The 23,084-nt window shown below is 36.4% G+C and overlaps 1 protein-coding gene across 28 annotated transcripts in view; it reads right to left on the minus strand.

Annotated features, from left to right (window-relative positions):
* Nucleotides 1-23,084, minus strand: part of iqsec1b (IQ motif and Sec7 domain ArfGEF 1b) — a 349,885-nt gene that overhangs the window by 13,752 nt on the left and 313,049 nt on the right. For all 28 annotated transcript variants that reach the window (XM_068224349.2, XM_009306070.5, XM_009306073.5 and 25 more), the window contains 9 exons: nucleotides 22,296-22,569; nucleotides 20,273-21,534; nucleotides 13,875-14,036; nucleotides 9,627-9,749; nucleotides 8,215-8,381; nucleotides 5,881-6,020; nucleotides 2,040-2,069; nucleotides 821-946; nucleotides 442-541 (listed from right to left, as the gene is read on the minus strand). In XM_068224349.2, coding sequence (XP_068080450.2) covers nucleotides 442-541; nucleotides 821-946; nucleotides 2,040-2,069; nucleotides 5,881-6,020; nucleotides 8,215-8,381; nucleotides 9,627-9,749; nucleotides 13,875-14,036; nucleotides 20,273-21,534; nucleotides 22,296-22,569 — 2,384 coding nt within the window. The remainder of the gene's footprint in view (nucleotides 1-441; nucleotides 542-820; nucleotides 947-2,039; nucleotides 2,070-5,880; nucleotides 6,021-8,214; nucleotides 8,382-9,626; nucleotides 9,750-13,874; nucleotides 14,037-20,272; nucleotides 21,535-22,295; nucleotides 22,570-23,084) is intronic.

Here is a 23,084-nt window from a genome sequence, read left to right on the forward strand (position 1 = left end):
AAAAACGCTCTGAGAATTTTAGGAGACAAAGGTGGAATAAATTTAAATGTTTACATTTGAGCTAAAAATACCTAGTATTTTTATATTCTTATGATACACAGTATCACAGTGTGTCACTCAAATTTTTTTTTGTTTGTTCAAACTACTTATTTAAAATGAGTTGAAACAACAAGTTTTTTGGAGGACAACTTAATTGTTTTATGATCAATCCACTTAAATTTATGAAAACAATTGTATTGTATGGAATCCTGCATTTTCTTACTGTGTGTGTATTTGAGACAACATGTTGCAAATGTTGCCTTCATATTATATGCATCTTTTCTGCAAATATATATTTAAATATATTTAGGCAGTTCACCCAGTCCCACAACAAGGTAAATCACCCAGAAAAAGGGCATTATGGAGTCAAAAGGTTGCTGACCCTCCACTTCAGGCACTTACACTGGTTTTCAAACAGCAGCACCTGCATCCCGTAGAGAGAAAAGGACTGCCTGAAACTGTACGTCACCGAATTCTTCTTCTTCTGGAAAATCTTAGTGACCTGAAAAAAAGAAAAAAGCATGTCACATTAGGACCCCATCTGTTTCCAATTACCCTTTTTTCTTCGGGCATTCGGAAAAGCAGACACATTCTGACTGTCTTCAGGACACATGACATACACTTGCTGACCTAGAACTGGACTAAATACATCTTGCACAATCATAACAGCAAGAACATAACAACATAACACACAAAAAAGTTATGATGTAAGACTTTTTGGTGTAATTTGTTCCGGTTGTTTCTCATAATGTATTTTAGGTTATGATGTGTGCTTTCTTACCACTAGAAGGTCATTGAACAGGAAGATTTCTCTCTGGTGGAGGCCCAGTTTTTGAGGTTTGTTGGGGTCCGGGACTTCAAACAGTCTACAGTAACAGACCAGTCTGCGATGTGGCAGAGACAGAACCTGTGTGTGCGGGACACAGATATTGATCAAATAGCATGTTGAAAATATTATACTTACATATGACTTACTGAAGCAGTATACTATATGTAATCTACACAGTATATATGACATACCGTGTTCAAAATAAGCTGTATTTTGCCGAGATTTTTTAGTTTTTATTTATTTATATAATTGTAAATTTAAATAAAATAAAAATGTAAAAGTGACTTGTGTACAATACTATATTATAATGTTTATTGTTTAATTTATTATTAAAAAATAAATATATATAAAGCACATAGTATACAGTACATATACTGTAGCATAGGTCTCAAACTATAGCATAGGTTCCTGGAGGGCCACAGCTCTGCACAATTTCGCACCAACCCTATTCAAAAACACCTATTTCAACTAATTAAGTATTCAAGACTACTCTTAAACACCTTGATTAGTGGGATCAGCTGTGTTTAGATAGGGTTGAAGCAAATCTATACAGAGCTGTGGCCCTATGCTAGTGATCTTTAGGATCATATAAACTAGAAATTCCAAGAGTTCAGTCAAAACAGGGTGAATCTGCTTTTAGCCACTACGCCCCTCAGTTTCCAGAAATGATCAGATGTGGCAACCATCTCTAGGATTTACAGAGAATCACAATCTTCTGATGGCTACTTCCAGCAGGATACCGTGCCATGTCATAGAGCACGAATCATCTCAGACTGGTTTCTTTAACATGACAATGAGTTCACTAAACTCAACTGGCCTCCACAGTCATCAGAACTCAATCAAATAGAGGGATGTGGTGAAACAGGAGATTCTCAACATGAATGTGCAGCCAACAAATTTGCCACAACTGCGTGATGCTATCATGTCAATGTGGACCAAAATCCCTGAGGAATATTTCCAGTACCTTGTTGAATCTAAGCCACGAAAAAAGGGGCTCCAACTCAGTACAAGTAAGGTGTACCTAATAAAGTGGCCGGGCGGTTAGTGTATGTGACAGAAAATCTCAAGTAAAATTATTTAACTAAAAACAATTCTTGTTATCACCATTTTCAAACTGAAGCTGCTTAATACCAACACTGAAAAGCCTAAACACAGTGAGCATAATACTTACACATCCGAGGCCATGATGCAGAGAGCCGATCTGAAAGTGAAAAATGAGACAGATGAGTGAGTATCATAGTGAATGAACTGAAGGGAGTCTTGAAGGTCAGACAGTGGTGTCTCTCTCTCGTTATGAAGACCACCCTCCGTCTACCTGTCAGAAGTGAGCTGTGTGGATGAATGAGGTGAGAAAAGAGGTTAATGAGGAGCCAAACTGCTGCCGCTTGAAACTGTGACAGGAACGTCTCTGGCCCGTTTGGAGAAAACCTAATTACAGCAGCCGGGGTGCAGCGATTCGGGGCACAGCAGCTTCTATTTGAGCTCCATGGGACACCTCCATCATGTCCTCTCTGAAGATTTGTGGGAGATACACCGGGGAGAAGGTTTTCCTGGCGACTAAGTCATGTGTGTCGCTTCCATTAAGGCTTAAATGTTAATTATTTCAGCTCTGAAAACCCACAGCGGCTCCACGTTCAGCTGTGTGACAGGCTCTAGGTGTGGTAATAGAGATGCCGGTTCATTATGGAAACAGCTTCGCTTAGTTTAGTCTTAAGAGAGACCAGCGATTGCATTGGAAGGCTATGAGGTATTTATCTTGTGTGGATAATGTACAAAAATGCCAAAAAAGAAGCAAAAATGTGTTATGTTTACAGAATTTATTCCAGGCCAACATGTTACACTAATCATAAGTAAACCTACATGGAATCCACAGATTTTTAGCCCATTGTTGAGTCTTTTTATTTACTTATTTAAATGGGAATAAAGATATAAATAGCACAGATTTTACATTAATTTCAGTAATATTATTGAATAATATGCTAATGGTTCATATACAATTCAGTTTGGAGTAATATTTTCTATCTTTTAGTAGATATTATTATATGAAAAACTTACTTTCTTTACCAAAAAAGTGGTTCTAATTAGATTCGTATTGCAAACCTAAAATAAAACCTAAATAAAAGTTTTATGTTATGTGTTGAGTTTTTAGTTACTGTATTCCATAACAACATAATTAATACAAGATAATTATAATACTGCCAAAGAAATAACAAATTTTTTTTAATATATTAACACAGAAAACAGTTGTATTAAATCATAATGACAATATTCCCTTTTCTATTCTAGTTTTAAGTTTAATTCATGTGACCCTGATGACTGCAGTCAATTCAGTTTAGCCTTTAGCGGATTAAATGTGTGACAATATTCATGTTTTTATGTTATCAAACAAATGTAGATCATGACCAAATTTAGCTTTGCAATTAAAAATAAATTACATTTCAGAAATTATAAAAAAAAAAAAAATGTTATGTCAAACGGTAATATTGTGAAAATGTTTTGTTATTTATTTTTTATTTTTGCATTTTTTTGATCAACTAAATGTAGCATTTGTGAGTAGAAGAGACTTCTGTAAAAATATCTAAAAACTAACATCTAAAGAATTCCTCAAATCTTTGAAAAGTGATCTTCAAAAACCTCATAAGGTTGAAAACCTCAATTTTGAACATTAAAATAATAAAAACAATTATTAAAAAAATGCATAATCTATTTCAAAATGCATTATTAGTCAACAAAACATTAAAAGCATGTCTGTCGTTTACATCTCACTAAGCATACTGCCTCCTCTAAATATGTTCTATAGTTGTAACATATGATACGGTGCATGAGCAGGTGAACCATCAGTAGGTTTAATCTTTAGGTGACACTGAAGGCTTCTATGAAGAAGCAAACCACATTTATCTCTGCGGAGCTTCACGCAAACAGCTCGCTACATAATAATAATAATAATAATAATAATTCGTTACATTTATATAGCGCTTTTCTGGGCACTCAAAGCGCTTTACACAATAGGGGGGGGGGAATCTCCTCATCCACCACCAGTGTGCAGCATCCACCTGGATGACGCGACGGCAGCCATTTTGCGCCAGACCGCACACCACACACCAGCTGATTGGTGGAGAGGAGACAGAGTGATGATATGCCAATCATGATATAGGGAGGGTTAGGAGGCCATGATGGACAGAGGCCAGTGGGCAGATTTGGCCAGGATGCCGGGGTTAAACCCCTACTCTTTTTCGAAGGACATCCTGGGATTTTTAACGACCACAGAGAGTCGGGACCTCGGTTTAACGTCTCATCCGAAAGACGGCGCTTACTGAGCAGTATAGAGTCCCCGTCACTATACTGGGGCATTAGGACCCACACAGACCGCAGGTTGGGCGCCCCCTGCTGGCCTCACTAACACCACTTCCGGCAGCAACCTAGCTTTCCCAAGTGGTCTCCCATCCAGGTACTGACCGGGCGCAGCCCTGCTTAGCTTCAGTGGGCGACCATGTGAGAGTTGCAGAGAGCTAGCTGCCGGTGTGGGTCCTAATACATGACATACAAGCACACCAAGATACTCAGTCAATCACACACCGTTAGATTTTAGATTTGTCATAAAGAACAGCATCTAACAGATGAACCTCAAAGACTCAATGTCATCTGTTATCTCTTGAAGAATAATAACAAAATGATTGCAAATATGTCTGAAGCCAGGGTTTAAAAATAGGTGAAGTTTGGAGCAATAGTAATAGTAACATTATACTGCTGTAATTATTCAAGAAAAAGAGAGAATGAAATAGCATAGCCAGTTTTCATTTCAGATGTTCTACAGACCTGTTATTACAGTTTAATAGCGTTTAATAGAGCTTCGAACAGATAATATAAAGAAAGTCATTGCATTTGTTTTACCAAATGTAATCTCTTCAGCAATAAACTATCCCTTCAACTAGCATCAACTGGTTGACCTTTTGTCCATAGGTTATCTTTCAAAAAAAACTAAAATTTGCTGGTGTCAGAAGCACAATTTAACCAAAGAAATAAGGCATTTTTTTTCTTCTTCGAGAGGAAGTTATTCACACACACTTTTTTAAATTTATGTCTGTCAGTTTTAGTGTAAGCGATGAAGTGTTGCCCAATATTACTATGAATAACAAACAAGTGCAACAGTTTTTTTTAACAAAATAAGATCAAAACTTCATTCATTCATTCATTTTCTTGTAGGTTTAGTCCCTTTATTAATCAGGGGTCGCCACAGCGGAATAAACCGCCAACTTATCCAGCAAGTTTTTACACAGCGGATGCCCTTCCAGCCGCAACCCATCTTTGGGAAACACACATTTACACACACACTCATACACTACGGACAATTTAGCCTAGCCAATTCACCTGTACTGCATGTCTTTGGACTGTGGGGGAAAACAGAGCACCCGGAGGAAACCCACGTGAAGGCTGGGAGAACATGCAAACTCCACACAGAAACGCCAACTGAGCCGAGGTTCGAACTAGCGACCTAGTGACCTTCTTGCTGTGAGGCGACAGCACTACCTACTGCGCCACTGCCTCGCCCCCAGATCAAAACTTGTACTTTGCAACCTTCATCTTCCCACTTTATTAGCACACAAATTACTTTATTAAAGCCGTACATTAAAGGGGACCTATATTATGTACTATGGAGACTGCAGTGTTCATGCGCCCTAAAACTCAGCATTTAAAAAATTAAAACAACTTTTTATTGATTTTATCTTTTTGAACATCTGAAATTTAGCTGGAATGGGGCCTTTTTGCAGACAACTTACAGATTGAAAAAACTATAGATCTACACAGAAAAGAGAAAGCATGAGGAAAGAAACATGCTTAACCAACGATCGTGGATCATTTGACACCACTGGACCATGACAGGAATCAATAAAGGGTCATTTCTAGAATGAGGGTCAATGTAAGTTCAGAACATGATGGATAGAAATGGACTTGTCTTACAATGACTGCACTGCAAAATGCCTTGGATAGTCAAAAGCGACAATGGCACTTACCGGCTTTTTGCCCACGATGAGTTTCTCCACCTTTTGCACTTGGGACACATGGTCTTCATTCGTCTTAAGCTCTCGTTTACGAATTCGCTCATAGATGCCCACTAACATCTCTCTCGGGATGTCCTCTCCATCATCCACTCCTATGAATGAAAAAAAACACATATATATTTAGGACATTTGTTGTGTACATTTTGGAACTTTTATTTTATTTAGAAACAAAAATGTTCTATCTAAAGTTAACTCTAACTTAGGTCTAAATGGTTCTCTTTGTGAGTCAATTAGAACTTTGAATGCAAAGAAAAGGATCAATCAGAATCAGTCATAATAGTGATTTAAGTTAATGCAACAAGAAAATGAAATTACAGCAATTTCATATAAGAAGGCAAAACAAAAGATGCACACATACAGTTGAAGCAAACTTACTAGGCCTCCTTGGAAATATTAAGAGAGTAGATTTTTTTCAACACTTTTCCCTCCCCTTTGACGGTAGAACATAATATTTTACTAGTTATTTAGCAAAATATTAGTATTCAGCTTAAAGTGTAATTTAAAGGCTTAACTAGGTTAAATAGTTTATTATTAATATCAGTTTGATAGACGAGGACTTCATCTTTCCAAGGCCAAGCTGGCAAGGATGTATTCGATGGATCCCTTTTGTACAAGAAGCAAGCAGTCCCCTGCCACATTAACCCATATGTTTTGGTTATGTCCCAGATTATCTGTTTTTTGATCAATTAATTATTTTTTGTTTATCTTACTCCAGAATATTTTGTAAAGATGGTTGTACAAATCCCTTAACTGCTGTCTTTGCTATTGTATATGAAAATAATAATTTGTCAAAAAGTGAATTGGACTGCATTGCCTTTACTTCTCTTTTTGGCAAGATGCTTGATTTAATAAATTAGAAACAATAATTTCCCCCTTCTATTAAACAGTGGACCAATGATGTGTAGCATTTGCTTAGTCTGGAGAAAATAAGACGTTGCTGATGCTGTCAGGGTTTGCTTGTATTGTACTGAAGTTTTCTTAATTTAATTAATTCATCTTTGTTTATATGTACACAATGTTAAAGCACTATGTTTATATATACAGTTGAAGTCTTATAAGTATTAGCCCCCATTTGAATTTTTTTTTTCTTTTAAAAATATTTCCCAAATGATGTTTAACAGAGCAAGGAAATTTTCACAGTATGTCTGACCATACTGATTTTTCTTCTAGAGAAAGTCTTATTTGTTTTATTTCGGCTACAATAAAAGCTGTTTTTAAAACAATTCTAAAGGACAGAATTATTACCCTATTAGAGCTATATATTTTTTGATAGTCCACAGAACAAACCATCATAACTTGCTTAACTACCCTAACCTGCCTAGTTAACTTAACCTAGTTAAGCCTTTAAATGTCACTTTAGGCAACTGGCAAAGATAAAATAAGTCATCATGGTAATGATAAAATAAATCTGTTATCAGAAATGAGTTAAAACTATTATGTTTAGAAATGTGTTGAAAAAAATCTTCTCTCCATTAAACAGAAATTGGGGAAAAAATAAACAGGGGGGCTAATAATTCAGGGGGCTAATATTTCTGACATCAACTGTATATGTTGATTAAAGAAGGTACAAGAGTAGCTTGATTTAATTTTTTTTTAACAGGCTAATAATATTGACCTTAAAAAAGCTTTTATTTTAGCTAAACTAAAAAAAATAAGACTTTCTCTAGAAAAAAAAGGAAATACAGTGAAAATTTTCTTGCTAAACACCACCTGGGAAATATTTGAAAAAAGATTTTAAAGATTCACAGGTTTCACAAATTCACAGATTATAATTTCGCCTTTAACTGTAGATGCAGATGCAGATCACAAACATTTAACCCTTTTGAAAAAAGAAAGCAACTGTATTCTGGATGGAGCACTCCCACCTTCATCTTGATCAACATGAAAAGGTAATTAGATGGTAATTTGTTCTTCAAAACTATAACATGACTAACTTCAATTGATAAAGCTATTTGGTCACTTTATTTTAATGTTCTGTTTGTTATATTGCATCTACATGTCAACTAATTCTCATTAGATTATAAGTAGACTGTAAGGTTGGGGTTAGGGATAATGTAAGGTGACATGTACATGCAAAGTACCACCTATTTTTGTTGACAAAGGACAAACACTAGCGCTCATCAATTATGATTTTTTAAAAATCCAATATCAAACAAAATGTGGATTTTTTTTTCATAATAATAACTCTTTTTGATAATAACTATGGGAAAGTCTCTAGAAAAATGTGATGCCTGCTCATACTGTGTATCTTTGAACAGAAAAAAAAACCCTAGATATGATTCTTACCGCGAAGGTTCTTCACAAAGTCCTCTAGTTTCATCTTCCTCTCTGGCTTCACATTCGGGCTGTACATATCTGTGTTGAGGAGTATAATGGCAAACGCCAGGATGAAGATGGTATCTGGGTTCCTAAACTGCCGTACCACCCCCGGGTTGCAGATGCAGTAGCGCTGACTGAATGGAGAAACAATAACAACAACAAATGAACAAAGAGAAACAATTGAATATGGGATGCCATTAATTGAATCAATAACTGTTCAGGTGACTAATCGTAATAATTCTTGATGCTCCAGCACGACGGAGGATGCTAAAACTGAGCTAAAACAGAGCTATGTTCTTTCAGATAACACTTAAGTGGTCTTTAAACAGTTCATTCGGAAAGAATACATCTTGCTCCAAGGGTTTAGCTGTAACATTATTTTTGAAGGTCTAGCAGGTGATCTTGGTGCACGTTGTAAGCTGCTGCGGTTGCTGACAGACAGTCCTTGAAAGTCAATCGAACAATGTTCTCTGTGGGCTGAGAGAGTGTTTTTTTTTTGTGTTTTATAAAATCTAATGAAGGCCAAGAAAATGGTCTCTTCTTACATGATATTAAAAAAAGTTTAAGTGAATATGCTGACTTATCCATTGTGCAAATCATAAAGAATCTGATGGCAATTCATCCAAAAATAAAATACCAGTCACCATTTACTCACAATTTACTTGTTCCACACCTGATTGACTTTCTATATTCTTTTGAGCACAAAGGAAGATAATTTGAAGAAAGCTGGAAACCACTAACCATTTACTTCCACAGTATTTGTTTTTTTCTACTATGGAAGTAAGTGGTTATAGGTTTTTTGTTTAACAGAAAAAGAAACTTATAAAAGTTAAAAACCAGTGAGTAAATTGTGAGTTTTACTATAAAGTTGATGGTTACAGATTTTCAGCTTTCTTCAAAATACATTTTTTTGTGAAGATACACTACCTGACTACCAGATGATTTTATTAACAAGTTATTTGAGTCAATGCAGAGATGTATAGATGCAGTCCTTCAAGTTCATGTGAGATTTATACAATATTAATTATTTTTCCACTGCAGCTTTATATTCTATACTGTACATTATTTCTGTTAAGTGACTAGACATTTGTCTAAGCAAAGTCAGACCTTACCTAATTAAATAACTAAAAATCAAGGCATGATCATATTTTTATTTTGGTAGAATAAGTGTAATATAGAGGCCTTTGCCTTTCACATAAGCCACATCTGATACCAAGTGATCAACTTGAAGTCAAGTTACTAGAACATGGATAGGCAACAAGACTTTTGTCAGGTAGTGTACGCAAAAAGGTTTTAAACAAGTGAATGGAGAGTAAAATATGATATATCATGTATTAATATACATTTTTGGTAAAGAATAAAAATGATCTGTTTTTCACCTGAAGGCTTCAATTAGTCTCTCCACTTTCTGTGCCTCTCCCTGCACCCGGATATGTGCCTGGAATTTTCTCAAGGCTTCATCCAGCTCCATTGCAGAGAAATCCATCTCATCTACCACACAGCTGGAAAAAGGTAATGAACAATTGAGTCAAAGGACTGCCACATTCTTTCCTGTACAGTAATATAAGAGGAATGGCTCATTCCACCCAGTCTTCTGGAAAATAACACAACTAATTCAGTGCACTTTATTAATTATCACAGCACACTCAAGAGTGGTCACTGCTTTTAGGCTACAGGAAAAAACCAGACAAATTTAGTCTTTCAGATAAAAGCAAGTTCTATCACTCTCTAAATCACAATCATGGGCCATACAAAGCAATTGGAGGGACATTTTGCTCCAGGGAAACTCAAGAGTGCATTTGATCTCACATGTCAAGAGTTACTGATTTCAAAGAAGTGGCTTAAAAAAAAATCGCTGCCAGACTGAGCTGAACACAGACTGCGTGGCCTTATCTGTCCCCATTATCTTGACTGTTATTGTCAGACTGAAAAGGGAGGACGAGTTAACTTAAGAGTGAAAATGATTTGATTCACTCGCAGACATTCGGTATTGGAAAAGTACTGCATGAACCCAGACACCTCAGTCAATACGTATAAAGCAGCGCAAAAGTCCATATATCAACCCCGTCTCACACTTTAATCCTAACAAAAGACTGGATGGAATAAATGTTTGTCATTCGCACACTAATTTCACTGGATCGCAAACAATTAGACACACGATTGCGGTTGGAATAACAATGAATCTTGTTTAAAGACAAAAGAATGGGATGTTTTCCACCCTTGATCCCAAATGCAGTCATCACTTAAATGGTTGTGGGAACAATTGTAAAGAACCAGTTTCTGAGACAATGGACTGTGATGTTTTCTACCTTTGATCCTGCGTGCACTCAAAGCCACAAGAGCTTGAAAGGAGTGGACGTAGTGGTCAGTTTGGCTTTTTGGGGCACACATAAATTCATACAGGCTCCAATGATTCTAGCAGAATGCAATTTAACTAGGTGATTTGGCTGTGGCGAGGATGGTGAAGAAAATAATCACAGAAGAGCATCCTAAAATTAAAGATTATCATCATGGAATTGTTTTTATTTGTTATTTTTTGTGATCTAACTCTGATTGTAGATTAAATAAACAGGGATGAAGAAACAGACTATGGCTTTTGCCTGTAAATTTTTTTCCATTTATAGTCGATTAGCTCAATTTTTAATTAAACAAAGAACATGCATGCACTGTAAAAAAATACCTTAAATTCACAATAAATTGCTGGCTAATAATTGCATTTCTTTCACAGTAAAATACTATATGTAAATTGAGGTAGTATCAATGACTGTAAAAAATATGGACGACGCGACAGCCCCTTTTCCCATTGAACGCTTTGAGGGCAAAACGCCTGCTTGACGGGCACAAACTGTCGCAAAAGACTGCTGAAATTGGAGCCTTGACATTCTCAGAAGGACTGTCTGATGGAGCCAGAGGAGGAGCCGCGAAAATGAGCTGAGTCGAGCTTCCAACCAAACGCTTTATGTAAAATCAGCCACGCCCCCCGAACTGCTCAGCATGCGTTTGCTGTCTTATCAACACAAATGGATGTAATAACGTTAACAAATATGAAGGTTTTATATATTCAATCGCGCCAGCTCCGGTCCGCAGCGCATAACCTACTCGCGGCGTCGCGGGCTGATTCTGGCTCGCATGCGGCAGCGCCGGCTCGCTCGGCCGCCGCATCTGGCTCGATTGACTCGGGCTGGATTCGGGCAGTGAGTCCAGGCATCCGGAGTAGGTCCAGCAGTGGTAGTCAGTCTGAGCTCTGAGGGGTAAGTCTTCGGCTGGAATCTAGCAGGAACTGGCCCTAGTGTATTTTGCTATCTGGGTGGCTAGGCGTACGTGTATCAGCAAACTAATAAAGCCCGAAAAAAGCCCTGACCTTACCGAATAAACAGTGTTCCACCAGGATCATGTATGTCAGAAACTTTAGTTTACTACTGAACTCATTTTGTCATGGTAAAATAATACAGAAATCGAATAATAACACTTCAGTCTCCTGCCGAAGCTCAGACGCGCTGCTTTGAGAAACTGTCAATCACAGCTGTCAATCAAGATGACACGCCCAGCATTAAATTACTGCTAAAAACAAACTGTTTACAAAAATGAAGATCTGCACCTATTTCAGCACAATAACCAATGCCTTAATCGACCAGAACCATCTTTCGGGACAGTTTATTGCAAGTGTAATTAATTTTTTTATTTGGGCTCAAGTCTCCTTCATTAACACAGAGGAGGCGGGCTTTATGACTTGTACTGCAGCCAGCCCCCAGGGGGCGATCTAACGGCCGAGACCTTCACTCAAACGCAGGCTTGCTGCACACTTGGGTAGTATCTAAAAATGAGGTAGTTCACAGTAATTTACTGTGATTTTGTTACGTAAAATTACTGTGAAATTACAGATATACACTGTAACTTCACAGTAGATTGATTTCACAGTATTATCTTGTAGAATAACTACATTTTACTGGGAAGCAGGCTTTCCTCGGCTAGTCATTGTGACATTTACCCTGACTTTAAAATCACTTTGGGTGTTTAACAGTGTTTGGTTTCATGAATCAATTACTTTTGTCCAGTTTGTTATGCTTTTGGCTAGGCACAAAGTTATGTACATTAAAAATTACTTCATATTTTCATATAAAATTATTTAAAGGTGCAGTGCACCCAAAAATGAAAATTTACCATGACATTCATGTTGTTTTAAAACGGGATGATTTTCTTTCAAGTTATTTTTGAAGAAGAAACCAAATTGTTTTTGGGGCTGCGATAACATACTGTTATTTCTAAATATCAAAAAAGTGCCAATACTAGCATAAAAGTTCATTTGTATTCATGTCTATGTTGAATGAAATAAAAAGAGTTTGAATTCCTATAACTAACATGCAAAATATAAAGTTCTTTTCACAGTAATTTGCTGTAATCATACTACCCGCCTTAATTTCACAATAAAACTATGAATACGACAAATTACTGTGAATGTTTACAGTAAATCCTGTAAGGTGATACTAATTTAATTTTTTGTCAAAATTAAAGTAACATGTTGTGAAAATCTGGACATTTTTTACAGTGTGTAAAAAAATGAGCCCTTTTAGAAAAAAAAAAAACAAATCTTATGAGAAAAATGATAAGATAATAACATATGAACATATTAACAAGCAACTTTGCCCATCCACAACCCTTATAACCCAGAGCAAAACAAAAAGAAGCAAGAAGAAATAGTAAAAATGTTGTGCATGTATAAATTACCACCTACATATCTAAAATAACTGCCAATGCATAGCTCATGGAAAAAGCCAATGCAAAACAAGACAAAAAGTTAATAATATGTGCAATATTTTTAACCCTCTACCGCACATGATATTTTGCTCATCTCCTTGCCACTGTTTCTTTAAGACCAACATTCTAATTTTTTTGTTGGAAAGAGAAGACCTTAGTTTAGCCAATGATGTGCTTTGGTTAAGTCACATGATGTACAGTGTTTTTCTGTAGTGTGATTTCTAACAGACTGGCGTTTATTGTGAGTAGTTGCTGAATGCAAATCAAAACATCAATAAAAACAAAGGATCAACTGATGTCAGATCTGCAAAAAAATCATCACCTCCAGTATGGTTATGATGACATTAACAACTCATAATAGTTTTTATCAAATGAGTTGTGTAAATCAATTAAATGTATGTGTTGCCAACATGCCAAGTGGAAATAGTGGAATTTGCAACATTGCAATAGGTTAGCTAGATAGGAAGGTCAGCTGTAATATTTTAAGGTGTAAACAATAACAACACGAATGCTAGTAATATAATGTTGAATATTCATACATGTATGTTAATCGCATTTGCATGATGGATAAAATCTAGTTTTAATGACAATACTTTGATTAGATTTAAATACAGAGAACAGTGTATTAGTGAGGACCATAATGTTCTATGGTAAATGAAAGAAGTAAAGGACAGAACTGATGAGATGGGTTTTAGTGACCATGAGAATGATGCAGATTGGATAAGAGCAGTGATGGAGGAGACAGTTCAGGGAAGTTAGCTCAGAGGCAAACAAGACAGGCATTGTATAGTATACAGTATAATATATAAATATGCAACAAAACACATCTGTGATTTTCGTGGACTTCATCCAGTTAAAATGACTGAACTTACTCAAGAACATCTCTGTTGAACTGTTTCTGCCTGTTGCCCAGGAACTCGCCAATCATCTGTCGACTCAACCCTTTTCTCTGTAACAGGAAATGGGCAACTCCCACAGGTGTGTCTGGGACAAATCCTCGCTCAATCAGATACTGGATGCCTTTTTCAGGTTTCCTAGAGACAATAAAGAAGATCAAACGTCTGAACAGTAAACGTACTGGTCCCAATGTGTGACTAAGCAGCTCTCAGATCAAGCATGCTCTTGTGGCTGGACCGTTACCACACAAGATTAAAAGGAACTTAATGGGCAAAACTGGCAAATCCACAATCATCCAAGATTAGAGGCTTCGACTTTAAACAAAGCTTTTAAACTAACAAACATTCAATACAGACACATAAAAATGCCCAGCAGTTTTAAGCAAGCACATTTATCCATCCAGTGAGTAGTTTATTCTTATTTGAAATGCCCCATGACTGCAAACAGTTGATGAATAATATCCCCTAAACATTTTAAAGAATAAACAGTTAAAGACATAATTATTAGCCCACCTGTTCTTTTTCAAACACTTCACAAATGATGTTTAACAGAGCAAGGAATTATTCACAATATTTCCTATAATATTTTTTTCTTCTGGAGAAGGTCTCATTTGTTTTATTTCAGCTAGAATAAAAGCAGTTTTTAATTGTGAAATAACATTTTAAAGTCAATATTATTAGCCCCCTTAGGCAATATTTTTTTTCTATAGTCTACAGAACAAATCATCATTATATGACCTAAACTGCATTTTAAGCTGAATACTACTCAGTTAAAATAGTTGGGTTAAAAATTACAACTCATAACCCAACTATAGGCTACTATAGTACCTTCCCAACTATAGGTTATTATAACCCAATGTATTGGGTTATATAAATTAACCCAATGCATTGGGTTAATTTGATTAAATGTTATTTTTTCCATTCTGATATTACTATTGCTACTATTGCTATTACTATTGTAAAGTTTATTTAAGCTATAACATCTCCATGTTGTGTTTTTTATATCCGCTTCACCAACACTCTAAATTATTGAAGATACAAACGCGTGCTTCATAGTCAATCTGTATTAAACTGATAAAAACCCTTTAGTGTCTGAAACTTAAAATGTAATGAAAATAATATAGTATTATTATTATTGATAGTAGCAATGGTAATACCAGAATGAAAACAAAAAAAACATTTAATAAGAAAAAAAAAAATATATATATATGCATATATATATATATATATATATATATATATATATATATATATATATATATATATATATATATATATATATATATATATATGCATATATATATATATATATATATATATATATATATATATATATATATATATATATATATATATATATATATATATATATATATATATATATATATATATATATATATTAGGGATGTAACGGTATTGTAAATGCCCAGAGATACCAGCTTTTACCAGATTATATTTATATGATAATTTTCCTTTAAACCCATCTCTATCTAAGTGAGTGAGTGATTAAATGTTGAATGTGATGAGTTTTCAACAATACTAAATTGAAACTTTATTTTTTTTTACATGGTTTAATATTTTCTTGTTATTAAAATTGTAGGTTCTGTTTCAAAGTTTACAGATAGATGGCTAATTTGTATGTCATTGACACTTTTGGCCGTACCGTGACATTCATACCGAGGTATTACCGTACCGTAAAATTCTGATATCGTTACATCCCTAATATATATATATATATATATATATATATATATATATATATATATATGTATATATATATATATATATATATATATATATATATATATATATATATATATATATATATATATATATATATATATACGTAAGCATATTAATACAGCTGTCAGTTAAATCAGTTGACTGTTGAAATTATAAATATGTAACCCAACTGGTTGAGTTATTATTAAATAACCCAATAAAAGTTACAAATAACTAAACAAAGCACCAAATATTTAACCCAACTGGTTGAGTTATTAATAAATAACCCAATAAAGGTTAAAATAACCTAACAAAGAACCAAATATTTTTTACCTAACTGGTTGAGTTATTATTAAATAACAGAATAAAGGTTAAAAATAACCCAACAAAGCACCAAATTATTTTAACTCAACCATTGGGTCAAATGAATAACTACTATAATATTTATTATGTACTGTCATCATGGCTAAGATAAAATAAATCAGTTATTAGAAATTAGGTATTCAAAACATTTTGTTTGGTTGCTGGTTCGAGGCCCGGCTGGGTCAGTTGGCATTTCTGTGTGGAGTTTGCATGTTCTCTCTGTGTTTGCGTGGGTTTCCTCCGGGTGCTCCGGTTTCCCCTACAGTCCAAAGACATGCACTACAGGTGAATTAAATAAGCTAAAATGGCCATCGTGTATGTGTGTGAAAGAGTTTGTAAGGGTGTTTTCTAGTGTTGGGTTGCAGCTGGAAGGGCATCTGCTGCGTAAAAGATGTGCTGGATAAGTTTGCAGTTCATTCTGCTGTGGCGACCCCTGATTAATAAAGGGACTAAGCACAAAAAAAAAAATAAATGAATGAACTATTATGTTTAGAAATGTTTTTAAAAAAATCTTCTTTCCTTTAAACAGAAAATGGAGAAAAATATATAGGAGGGCTAATATTTCATGGGGGCTAATAATTCTGACTTCAGCTGTATATATTTAAAAATATTAAACATATTTGTTTTGATCTCATGCTTAGATGGTAAACTGTGGTAATGAGAGTGCAATGCTTTCCTTGATCAGCAGCACAACTAAACTAACACTGCTCTCATCACGATTCTAATTGCTTGATCGCTAATCAAATTTAGAGTGAGTGGCAATCAAACAGGCGGTGTGACACACAAGCACACAGACACGTACTGCATAAATAAATGAGCCAAAATCATAATGAATGTCTGGAAAAGGAAAACACAGATCTGTTTGCATTGTGTGCTTGGTTTAAAGGATAATTGAAAAAAACATTAGCTCCCGGCATTGTTCACGCAATAAGATCACAGCCATTAACGCAGCTCTGATTGGTGCTAATGAAAATCATTACTCAGTGCATCTAAAATTTGATGCTTCCAACCAAAGCATGCACGTCGTGTGGAAATGAGAAGCTGAGTACTATTTCTTTGGAGTTAAAAGTTAGGCATGTTCCATGTTCCCTGATCAGTCTTGCATTTCCCCTGCAATCAGTAGACTCTAAAATACATTGAGTTTTTTATTAAACCCAAAGTTTAAGTTAAACATATTTGGGGCTTTGTTGGATTATTTTTATCCTTTATTAGGTTATTTATTTATTACCTTAACTAGTTGAGTTAAATATTTGGTGCTTTGTTGGGTAATTTTTACTTTTATTTGGTTATTTATTTATTGACTCAACCAGTTGGGTTAAAATTTTTGAATTTCAACAGTCATCTGATTTAACTGAATCTGAACAGCTGTATTAATATACGTACGTAACGTTTTTGTGTTAGAAAGTTTATTTAAGCTCTAACAATAATATTGTTATTAATTTATTTTATCAAATTACCTCTCCCTGTCATGATTTTCAGAAGCAATTCACCAGCACTCTTAATTATTGATAATACAAACGCTCGCTTCATAGCTGATCTATATTAAACAAATAAAAACTGCTTTCTCTACCCCCTGTGTTCATCTTTAAATTTTTTTTGGGGGGAAATGACACGTTTGGTAATAAACACATTTTCTGCGTCATTCTCACCTTTAGGAACCAGCAAAACCAGGTGTCATGTCTTGGTTAAGGTGTTAAATTATATAACTCATTGCATTGGGTTAAAATAACCCACAGTTGGGAAGGTGCTATAATAACCTATAAGTGGTATATGTTGGGGTATTTTAACCCAACTATTTTAACTGAGTATCCTAACGACGCCATGGTGTACACCAGAAAGTTGCCATCAACATAATTTTTCTTTGAAGAAGAAGGATTTTATTATCATATTGAACAGTAAAGTTCTTTTTGAACAGTGAAGTTCATTATTTCAAATGTAGTTCTGCACAAAACAGTTCTGGGCTCTCCGCTTTTCTTCCGCATAATGCCTTACGCCATACCATTCCACCCATTCAGCTATCCTCTTTCTTCCACATCCAGCCTTACGCCGTGTCATGTTCCATTCGTCACTCTCTCTCTGACTGCTTACTCTGACTACTACAGCCCTCCACCTTTATATTCTCACCCGTTTCCCCATTGATGTTCAATGGGTGGTGACCAATTAAACACTTTCCGATAGCCCTGATTATTGTCACAACGTGTGATAAGCACATGCAATTCGAGGAAGGAGTGCACCTCTCTCCATATTAGACATGACAAGAATGTCCCCGTAAACAACAAGAGACATACAGCAGATCCTGTTGTTACTCCTTGGCATGTGGTAGTTTGTCAGAAGATGAGACAAGCTTTGTTTGAGAATGGTTCATTGCTGTGCACTGTCTTTGTATTATGGTTTTTTGAATGTGTATTCGAAATGCAGTTTCCTGTGTTGTCGTTCCTCTAACTTGTTGCACACAAAAGTGATGATTCTTTGTTAGCCAATTGTAGTATTTAGTCTTGCACTTTTGGTGCTATACCCCAGCAAGCATTTTTTTGCTTTAAAAGATGACTAATAGATATTTTATAGACGTCTAAACATAGCCGTCTTGACTAAAACAAGGCTAAATTTGGGCTGTCAGTGAAAATCTAATAGATGTTTAAAAATAGGCCAACACTAGATTATTCATCAAATAAACAAAAATGAATGACTACACATATAAAGTCTGTCTAATCTGTCTTTTTGACGACTAGTCTAGTTTTGGGCTATTTTTAGATGTCTATTAGATTTTCACTGAGAGAACAAGTTTAGCCTTGTTTTAGCCAAGCTTACTACATTTTGATATCTATTGGATGTCTATTCAACACAAAATTGTTTGCTGGGACTGTATTCTTAAAAAAAGAGTCCCAATTAAGAGTTGTGTTACTATTTGCTTTTTGGTAATTCCAACAATGGATATGGAGTAAATGCATATCATTATGCACTGTACCAAGTTGCATTGTGGAAATTTAGAATGTATGTCAGCAAGCAACACATTTACTGTATGCTGAATCATAATTATTTTGGTCATAATTGTAATCACGATTATTCCAAACGATGTAAAGTTGAATACTTCCAAAATTATGTTTAACTGAGCAGGGAATTTTTCACAGTATTTACTATAATTATTATTTTTTTTCTGGAGAAAGTCTTAATTGTTTTATTTTGGCTATTTTCAAAACTATTGTAAGATCAACATTATCAGCCCCTTTAAGCAAGATACTGTATTGTTTTAGTTGTCCGCAGAAGAAGCTACTGTTACACAATGACTTGCCTATAATTACCATAACTTGCCTAATTAACCTAATTAAGCCTTTAAATTGCACTTTAAGCTGAATGCTTGTATCTTGAAAAATATGCAGTCAAATATTATGTACTGTACATAGCAAAGATAAAAAAATTATTTAGAAATGAGTTATTATGTTCAGAAATGTGTTGTAAAAACATCTTTCCGTTAATCAGAAAAGAGCCACTATAAATAAGTAGGGCTCATAATTTTGACTTCAACTGTGTATATACTGTTATTTTCCTCTCTGTAAATAAGGAAGGGGAAATAAATACAATAGAATAAAAATATGAAACAAACTGTGCTTCAAGCACCTTGACTGTAAGAAAGAAACTTTAATTATAGCTACAAAAGTCCCTGAGTCAAGAGCAGTGAGTGGTTTTCTCCTTTTGTTGTTTGATTAAAGATAAAAACAGTCAGCAGCAGGAATATTAGGCACTGTCACTTTAACAGCAGTGCGGTTCTGAATAATGGTTTCTCTTTCACATGTCGTTTGATTCTCAACCCTTATGTCTATTACATAAATGAGGGTTATGAATAATGAATATTCACTAAACACTGTGTTTTGACACAAATTTGCATGTATTTGACCATTAAAGTGCTCACATTAAAATGACCTTAGATGTGTGTGCTCTGAAACCATCTCTATGCAAAAGTCCTTCTGAAACAATTAGGAATTTACATTGGATTCAAGTATGTTTACTTTGTCTAACCTCAAACTGAACAATGTGTTTACCAGTAAAAAGCTGCTTGGCTTGGAAGTGACCTCTGAGTCAGCATTGCAAGACTACTGACGACAGATCAGCACTTCACCTAAATGTAATTTATGTGACAGTGCCTTTACAGTTACTGGGTCTAAATTTTGCAAGAAGCAGGAAATCCCAGAGTAGATTTGGAGCTAATGCTTTGCACAACTGCTGTCAATCCACCCACATACTTTTTTCCCAACAAGCTTTCAACAGCCAAAAGGATGCATTCACACACTTACTTGTTGAAAAGGTTCAGGCCAATTCGATAGTGCCTCTTGCGGATGATATCATTGCTAAATGCTGGCGAGTCCCAACTGTTTCGTGTCTCCTTGTGATACGTCTGCTTACTGAGAGTCTGCTCTCGAAGACTGTCCCTGGAAGAGGACTCCGAACTGCAGTTGATCGTATCATTGGAATTGGAAGTGCTGTTGATGCTGTCATTATCACCATCAGAGAAGTCAGACTCGGATTTGCTTTGCCGGTTGGCGGTGCCATTGATAGCCAGATGGCTTTCCAGCTGCCGCGGCCGATGGCGTGGAGCTTCATCCTCTCTTGCTGGCCCCCGTGGTGGGAGTGCATGGGAAGGGATGTGCTTAGGGCTGCCCTGCTGGCTGGCTATGCCTCGATCGTAAGCGTTCTGTCTCTTGAGAGAGCTTCGGTCAGAGCGGTCACTCAACTCAACAGAGCTATCACTCGGAGGTTCGATAGTGAGCAGAGGAAGGTGGTCTATTCTCAATCTTTGCTCTTGACACTCTAGAGATGGGGTGCTGCGGCAGCTAGTGTCCGTGTCGGCTTTTTCATCCTTATGAGCTAGAGACCAGTAGTCCTGCGAAGAGTTCAAAGAACGTATACGGAGGTCTGACTCAGTGCTAGAGGGTCTGTCAACTGATTGTGATAAAGGAAGAGGTGGCGAGAGCTCTTCCTCATCTATATAAAGTGTCACATCGCTGTAGGAGGCTGTCATCTCATCTCGCTTTCGGTGCTCGCTACCGTGGGAAGGCTTGACCTGGTAGGTAACCTCTTGCTCCAAGTCTGGATGACCTCTGGTTGCTTCTGACTGTCCCTCGTCTCCGTGTAGGCTACGACAGTTCAGTGCATCGTCTATCGATTCTGCCAATGACTTCACTTGTCGAGAGAAAACATCCTCCAGTTCTGTAATGGCGTCTGTGAAATCGCTCTGGACCGCAGGTGACTTCATGTTGGCGGGGACCATCTCACCGCGCTCAGATTGTACCAATGCTCCTAGTTTAGACCCATCATCCGTAAGAGACACCTGCTTGCCCTCAAAGTATGAACTGTGGACTTTTTCAGGTCCTTCAAATGAAAACTGCATTCTCATATTGGATAAAACTATGCGTCTGGACATGCGGTTTTCTGACATAGAACTCCGGAGGCGCTCAAAGTTCTTGTTCATCTGATACTGGCGGAATGCAGTCTGGATTGTTCGTGCAGCATGTCGGGTTATAAAACGCCCTCCATACTTCCGCTCAAGCATCTCCACCTGTGAAAACAAGGATGAAGCATAATTTTTTTTGTGAAAATAGCATTCCCGATCATGCCCCTTCTTCTTTAGACTCAAGTAATTTTTTGTTGATGAAATTTAATTTTGTCCTCTCTTCCATGACACACTATGACCAAATAAAAGCCACACATGGTACTCCAAGGTATTTTGACAGGTAAGATTGATAAAACTTACCATTTCATTCCCTATAAAGGCATCATGGACCAAGAAAGGCTTTTAGCATGGCACCTAAGCAATCAGTCATAACCTTCTTTAATGCAAAAGCCAGCCCAAGACCTTTTTAGCCTGGAGAATAGGCAGAACTAATCACATTTCTCAGCTCTGCTGGGACCTCACACAGAGACGATGGGCAGCATGCCTCTGGATAGTACCGCAGCACCCTCACTCTGAATACGGATCACTCTCCCAGCATGCACTGAGTTATGATTCTCATCTTTCTAGTCCTAAAATGCTCTCATTGATCTCATATCAACCTTTGGGCATATTAAATTTCTTCATATGAAAGACAGGCAGTCACCACAAGCAACTTTAAGGAATTAATGTTCACCCAACGACAATAAACTAGATTTATTTACACAGTCCTTTGAGGGGGAAGTACATCAAGCATAAGATGAAGCCACTAAACCTCAATCACACCCCCTTGGCACCATAAAGGCTCATCAAAATGTGAATGCAAATAGTTGGTGGAGAATTTACAGTTTCTTGGTAGATTTCCAGTTAAAGATCCTGAAGGACTTTACCTGTTTGTCTTGGAGGTCGGTGGAGAGCTCATAGCTCTCAGACAGCGATCGGGAGCGTTTGATGGCCTCCTCCTCAGCCTGTTTGCGGAGAATGGACTGAGAATGCTGAAGTTTGGGTCTCCGTGGGCGCTGCCGTACCTCGTGAGCGTACAACGGTGGGCCGTCAAAGTGCTCGCCACTAATGATAGCACTGCGGCTCACCGGTCCTCGTAAGTAACCTCCACTATTGTCCAGAGAGGGGCCCGACTCGCCGCCCGGAGCCTCACCTTCCACACTGCAGAGGGGAAAAGAAAAGAAAACTTGAGTTCACTTTGTGGGTCAGAATAGACAGAAACAGTTTGTATGACTGAGGCATTTAGATTTTGAATGGCATCACATTTACTACATACTCTGAAATTTAATAAGAAAAAATATAAACATTGATACTAAATTCTAAAGACCAGCAGCAGTCTATAGCACATGCAATGCAACGAGTCACTGTGTTTTTCCAGCCACAAATCAAAGTTCCTTGTAAATCCCATTATCCACTCCTACGTGCTCACACGTGAGATTATGAGCTGAACTTTGAAACTGGCATGGAAGTATAAAAGCAAACGACTACGTTTATAGCAACAGACTGTGGTACAGTGCGTCTCTTTCAAGATAAATAAAGAACTCTTTGCAGACAAAATGCAACGCATACTGAATGACTTCAGAAACATTAACAATGCTTTTACACAGAACCCCCACCGATTAGGCTAGTATTTACTTCAGCACTTCTGACTAAGCCTTTACTGTATGTGCTTTAGC

This window comes from Danio rerio, chromosome 11, assembly GCF_049306965.1.
Source record: "Danio rerio strain Tuebingen ecotype United States chromosome 11, GRCz12tu, whole genome shotgun sequence".
NCBI classification, from domain to species: domain Eukaryota; kingdom Metazoa; phylum Chordata; class Actinopteri; order Cypriniformes; family Danionidae; genus Danio; species Danio rerio.